Source organism: Pleurodeles waltl, chromosome 12 (genome assembly GCF_031143425.1).
Source record: "Pleurodeles waltl isolate 20211129_DDA chromosome 12, aPleWal1.hap1.20221129, whole genome shotgun sequence".
Classification (NCBI taxonomy): domain Eukaryota; kingdom Metazoa; phylum Chordata; class Amphibia; order Caudata; family Salamandridae; genus Pleurodeles; species Pleurodeles waltl.
In genome coordinates this window covers 346,771,996-346,778,909 of record NC_090451.1, presented here as the reverse complement: position 1 = coordinate 346,778,909, position 6,914 = coordinate 346,771,996, and the positions used below count along the sequence as shown (strand labels likewise).

Below are 6,914 nucleotides of genomic sequence, written 5' to 3'. Positions count from 1 at the left end.
TTACCATTCTAAAAAGGACATCTGCCACTAAACTCACTCTGCGCATATATATATGTGTCACAAAGCACGAGTGCGCATGCGTTGCAAGGGTGTTCATTGGGGAGGCATCTTAACATTCATTTTCTTTCATAAAAAGACAATGCAAAATTGTCAGACATTTGTGTGCCTGTACATGCGACCACCTAAAAACTTTTAAAGCTGAGACTTATTGACACTACCAATGCTTGTTAGAGGTAAGGTATATTTGTTGTCAATTATGCTGAGTGGTATTGCTTAACAAATTAGTCTTCGCAGCCTCCCACTAATCAAACCGTTTTTAGATATTATTGTGTAAAAATGATTGCTTCTGAAAATGTATATGCTGACCAGTATCAATGGATGATTGGATAATTTTCCCAGCATTACCTCAAGATTATTTCATAACATATATCAAATATCTGTACATATGAACATAAATAAGACACCACACACAGAGAAGTAGACAATATATTTTTTATACTTTATTTAAGAAATTGAATGATAATTCAAACTCAATGTTTCAAAACTCACCGAGTTACATTTTAAAGGTAAAAAAACACATTGTTTCATTTCTTATATTTTCCATACAAAATAATTCACTTACACTTTTCTCAACCAAAGGTAAAGTACAATATGGCTTTCTTTCAATCTAGCAAGAGGTTGTAGAGGGAAGCGTGGCAGCCCTGGTGGGAGAGTTTGGTGCTCATGTGCAGGGAGAATTTGAGGTGTGCTCTCAGCTCTGGTGGTGTCACTGGCGGTGCAGATGTATGGGTGAATACAGCATTGTATCAGAGACACCCCCAGGATCGCTTATTGCATTTACCGTCTTCAGGTGATGGTGTTACTAGACTCCTCAGGGCCTTTCTGGCCAGAGGCGAGAGTTCAACAGTCTCCAAGGAGCTTCGGCCCTCACTGGTGCAGCAATACTACCTGCATTTTCTAATCACAGCAGATTCCAGTTCCTACCCCCTCCCCATCCATTTGTAAATGTGAGACCAGCGCTCCATCCCGTGCGCTTCTAGCGTGACACTTCCTCTTCTTTTGCATTTAAAAAAAGTGAAATGTCAGAGGCATTTATTAGTCACACCGTCCTACTGGACTTCTTGGGGGTCAGTTTTCCTGCGATTGCGAGGTAGTACAGTCTGCATGTTCGAATGCACTTGCAGTATTAACAAAGATGTCCCGTGTTCCCTTGTGCACAACATGAAACTCAGTCATGGAAAACTAGGACAAGTGTCACTCCTCCTTCCTCTGGGCCCGCTCCCAGGAGTACCTGCAACTCAGGGGTTGGATTTTAAATCCACCACACTAGCTTCATAGGTTCTCTTAATGCACTGCGCTGTATTGGGTACATTCTACGATGCTGGCAGCAGACCTTATCTGTCACCAATATCGCTGTGTCAAAAATTAAGAACTATTCTTCTACACAACCTAAAGAACATTTGGCAAGTGTGTGGAAAGCGAGAATAGAACAGAAATGGCATTTAAATATTTCAGATTACATTGCACATTGAGACATTTCTTGGCAAGATTTTAAAGTTGAAAATGAAGACAAAGGCAATTCCCCAGAGCAGAACCCCTTCAAGTTGTAAAAAAAAGTCACCATGGACAGGTGGTGTTAATAGAATGATTACAGTGCTGGGAAACCACACCGGTGACATCTCTGTGCTATTCAAATGACAATATGAAGACGTGTGCAACCTGATAAGACAACCCGTCTCTGGGTCCCCCACTGTCTTGATTAACTTTTTAAACGCCATGTTGTGGAGTCAGGCGCGTGCGTGCACCTTGTTGACACATTAATGAGAACTAGGGCATGTCGGTGCGCTTCTCTCGCGCACTGGGCACCTGTGAAAAGACCTGGTCTGTCTGCAAACCTTGACATTATCAAAGGCGGTGCTGAAACCATTCAGGGTGTCTGTCAAACGCTGTTCACTGAGTAAAGGTCAACTTTTGTAACTGCCCCTCCCAATTCCGCCCTGAGAGGGATTTGCTTTCCCTTGTCGCCTGCCCAGACTCCTCACAAAATACGAAAACGTGCTATTACGTTTGGTTTTCCAAACTAATGGCGTTCGTAATGTTATCACCACTGCACACTGGGGTCCCAAATGGAATCACCCGACTGACCATCAGATGACGGCTTTACCTCGTTCTACGCTGTGTTCCATCGTTAACCGTTCACTCTTGCAGACACAGGTTTCATTTTTGAGCAAAAATCACATTCCAATTTACAAGCCCAACCCATTTATTGGATAAACATATGTTGGTTTCTGATTTTTAGTCCGACACCATTCCATTTATCAGATGGAAAGACCCGTCTGTGCAGCTGTGAATTTCTGAAAGTCAGAAATAAAAACATCTGCATCTTTTAAGATCTACTGATGTTTTTTTTTGGATGAGCATAACTGAGGAAGACTGGATGTCAACAATCTGACAGCAACGATTCGATCAGAGGTGGTCCAGTCCCCTCTTTAGAAATACATGAATGTAAGGAAAGGCTGCTATTGTAATGCATCTGACGCCAACACGGGTACAAGTGGCTGGGCCACGCTTTCAGAACAAACAATGACTGCACAATTAGGCCACAATCAGATGAATTGTATGACATTAATCTCATGTACAAAGGACAGGCAACGTCATAGTTCAGCAAACACTTTACTTTTCACTGACGTCAGCCTATAACAAAGTCTAAAAGGCCACTTTTTAATGCAAGGCACATAGGGACTCACTTTACACCCATTGAACAGTGAATACAGTTTTATCTTAGCAATGTGTCGTTAACAAAAAAGGCGCGAATTACAAAATATTACAGCTAGAGTTTATGTCAGCAAACTCTTTTAGGCATAACTGTGAAATTCAAAGTTCAGCCAGGAAAAGCACCTTTGGTCAGGCATAGGTGGAGCATTTGGTCAGGGCGGTGATCTCCCAGTACGTCGAAAGCAGTTCTGGTACCAGTGTCAAACAGCATGGATGAGCCTCACAAAACAGTTCTGGTGCAGCAGATGTTGCACTAGCATATTCCACTAGAGGGGGTGCATTTCTTACCGTGTGAATTTGGTACCATCTGGTTCATTCTCAGGGTCCGACCTGTCTGCTTCAGCTCTCGTTGGGGCCTGCCGCGAGGTGCCTACACCTGATAAGTCTAACTTTGACCCTGTATCAATGTCTAGAGGTACTCAGGAAAATTTAGCAATGCTAAACCCCACGGAACTCATCTGACTGCCCTTGAATGTGCGTGGTCCATACTTTAGAGGAAGCCTAGGCCCTGGACAACCCTGTCCAATTTACCGTATTATGGTATGTACAAATATGGGCGTCGATGTATGCTTCCTTGTTATGGCTTTCCTTGCGCTTTTCTCACCTTAGGTGTCTGTGGCACTCGACCCACGAGTTCTATTACACGGGAAAGGCTTTCTGTTTATTTTGGAGATTAACAAAGCACTATATATAAGAGAAGCCTTTAAGGCACTTCGGTGAGCAGTTTAGGCACGTGACTTTCTATATGTAACAGAACTGGAAGGTACGAAATGCGCGGGGAGCAGTTGCGGTGCTAAAAGTGCCTTTAAGCGAACCCTGAGGTGGATGTTGTGGCCTTGCGCATGCAAATATACGCCCCTTGCAGCACAGCGCTGGGCATATAGTCCTAGGGTAGCTGTGGCCTTTCATTGGTATGTATATGATGCCTAAAGAGAAGTGTATCCCCGGCGAACAGTGAGTTTTCCTGTCACTACATATATGACCCCAGAAATGCAATTTGGTGTAGCCCTGGGAACAATGCTAACCTGGCATGAATAACCCTAAATGCATTTTTTTAAGTCCAGCCTCCATGTGTAGCTTTTGGTCCGTGGTGAGTTTGAAAAGAACCCCGAAGGTTTGGAGCTATCTCCCTGCGTGACTTGTTGCACCAGTCCAGAAATGTGTGGCCTCCTCTGACCGAGGCCTGTTTGGCAAGTCTGTGGCCTAGTCCTAGAAGAGCATTTTGGAACAGAGGTTCTGAAAATGCACAGTTTTAGGCGACCCCAGGGTTATGGAGTCTATTCTGCATGCCTGTTTTGGTGACCTCGTGGTTGGCCAGTTGTACTGACCCCGGACAGGTTTAAGCAGACCTCTGAATGGCGCACTCTTTCGGGGCCTCGGTATTCCCTCTGGTGCACAGGAGTCCAGAGTTGTGCATCAGCCTTGGCTTAACCCGAGTCTTTGGGTGACACCAGTGCCGAGAGGTCGATTTAAGTATTTATTCTGGGGCTGCCCAGTCTTTAAATGGCCCCACTGCTGCACGGTCTCTTGGGGGCAGCTGCTGCTCTGCACAAATTTGGAGGACCGCGTGTGGTACAGTCTTGTGTACAGCTGCTTAGCTTCTGCATGAGTCTTTGGAAATGCTGCTTCAATTTTCCGGGGCAGCCCTCTGCCCGTGGAAGAGTTTGCGTACCCCTCGAGCTTCACAGTCAATCTCTGCAGCCCCAGCTCGCCCTGACTCCACAGGAGCTTGGCGTTACCAGCGCCGGGTCTGCGCGAGTCTTTGATGACTGCAGAGTTGCGCAGTTGGTTTTTGAATGAGTCTGTGACCCCTGAAGTTGCGCATTCCTAATCAGACGCAGTTGGTGCCCATGGCCTTGAGCAGGGAGGTCTCGGGGAGCTGCCGGAAGAGCCCCCGCAGAGCGTCTAGCTCTCGAGTTAGCTGCTCCACCCGTTTGCGCAGCCGCTCGTTGTCGGTGGAAAGCTCCAGCACCCGCTGCTGGGTCTCGGCGTTGCGCTGCTTGGCCTTGTCGCGGCTCTTGCGCACCGCAATGTTGTTGCGTTCCCGGCGCACTCGGTACTCCGAGCTTCCCTTGTCCAAGGTCTTCTTGGAGCGGCTGCCGCTGCGGTTAGTCTCGGGGGAGTGTGGACGCTTGACAGCTGCCCTGTGGTGCTGCGGGCTGGGCACTGGGGTGGGAGGTGGCGTGGGATGTCCGGGCTGCAGGTGCATGGTGGTCTGCGCACAGTGCGCCACCTGGTACTGTAGATGCGGTGAGGGCCCCCCAGGATAGATTGAGCTCCGATGGGGCCCCTCGTCGCGGGGCTCCTGCTTGATGAGGAGGGACCGCTGCTCTGCCTTGCTGTCCATGTAGGAGATGCAGCCGTACATGGCGGCCGGCGGAGGCGGGTACTGATACTCTGCGGGCTGCTTGGAGCGGCTGCTGTGGAACAGGTCGGCCAGGAACTCGTCGTTGAAGGTGGCCGGGTCGATGTAGGCGCTGATGTCGATGGAGCTCTCCTGGTCGCACAAGTCGCTCAGGTCTCCAGCAGCAGGTGGCTCCCGATAGCCGAAGTGCGGCTGCTGGTGTTGCTGGGGCTGCGGGTGGTTCAGCCGGGGCTCCGCCTCGTACAGGTGCGCCGACTCCATGGAGCTCCTATAGCCCGTGAAGCATGGCGAGCAGCTGCGGGAATCCAGCGTGAGGCGGGGACCGGCTGCCCTGGTGGCGAGTGGAAGAGTTGGTTGGAGAGGGACAGAGCGAGAGCACTGCGCGTCCGGGGCCCGATCTACCTCACGATCGGTGACTCCAGCGCACAGTCAGCCTCTGATGTAGCGCCTGGTGCGAGCCTGGGTGCAGCACTCACAGCTCAGCTGCTCGGGGAGTCCCAGTGAAACTGACAACTGTTGGTTCTCACTGCCTCGGCGCGCAGGTGTAGGCTGGGATACAGTGCTCTGAGTCAGTCCAGCTGCCGCCCTCCACCCTGGGTGCTCTCTGCGCTCAGGGCTCCCTGCCTTCCGCCCCGTATATATAGAGCGCTCGCGCCAGGCGCCCTCTAGTGCCAGCCCCCTGCCCTGAACCTTTGACCGGGATAGGAACAGCTGCGCAGCGCGAGCCCTGCCTCTCTGGATGTCACTGCCAACAGGGGCCAGGTCTGTCTAAGGTTTGCCATCAGCTGAGGCAAATGTAGCGCAAAGCTGCCACCAAGAACCAGCCCAGTCTGAAGCTGTTAATCAGCTATGGCCAGTCAGGCACACAGGGCACTGCCATCATGGGCCACTCCAGTCTGAAGATGGCAATTGGCTATGGCCAGTCCAGCACGCAGGGCACTGAAGTTGGCAATTGGCTAAGGCCAGTCCTGCCCAAAGGGCACCGCCATTAAGGGTCACTCCAGTCTGAGGGTTATAGTCTGCAAGGGTCCATTCAGTACACAGGGCACTGCCAACAAGAACCAGTGCAGTGTGAGAATGGATGCTAATCATCCTTGGACAGCCCTGCACACAGTTCCCTGTCACCACCGACCAGTCCAGTTTGAGAAATATAATAAGCCATGGCCAATCCAGCACACAGGGCACTGTCAGCAGGGCCAGCCCAGTTTGCCTTTTACAATCAGCTAGGTCCAATCTACATTTAAGGCACTGCCAGCGAGTGCTAAAACGCCATTGATAGAAAGGACCACTAAAGCATACAAAAAACAGACAGCGCACACGATAGACCGGGCCAGCACATACCAGTAAACCAAGCTGCCCAGCAAAGTTCAGTTCAGCACGGATAGCACTAGCAAGTAGTGCTAAACGGACCCTGTCAAGTTGGGTCTGTGTAGAGCACAAAACACGACTAACATGGACAAAAGTGAACCCGCAGATCGAAATTAACAAGGGTAATTGAGTACAAAGAACATTGACAGAAAGGGCTAATCCAGCACATACTACACATAGCACAACCAGCAATCACCAATCCAGCACACACTACACACATCACAACCAGCAATTATCAGTCCAGCACACACCACACACGTATCACCACCAAAAATCACCAACCCAGCACACACTACCCATATCACAAGCAGCAATCACCAGTCCAGCATATACTACACACGTCACAGGCATGTCATCAGCCCAGCACACACTACACACATCACAACCAGCAATCACCAGTCCGGCA

At 49.6% G+C, this 6,914-nt stretch overlaps 1 protein-coding gene across 1 annotated transcript; it reads right to left on the bottom strand.

Annotated features, from left to right (window-relative positions):
* Positions 1 to 478: 478 nt before the first annotated feature.
* On the bottom strand, positions 479 to 5,773 carry CEBPA (CCAAT enhancer binding protein alpha). The gene has a single exon (XM_069216525.1). It carries the CDS (start codon positions 5,399 to 5,401, stop codon positions 4,607 to 4,609), a length of 795 nt encoding a protein of 264 aa, XP_069072626.1. The 5' UTR covers positions 5,402 to 5,773; the 3' UTR covers positions 479 to 4,606.
* Positions 5,774 to 6,914: the final 1,141 nt, after the last annotated feature.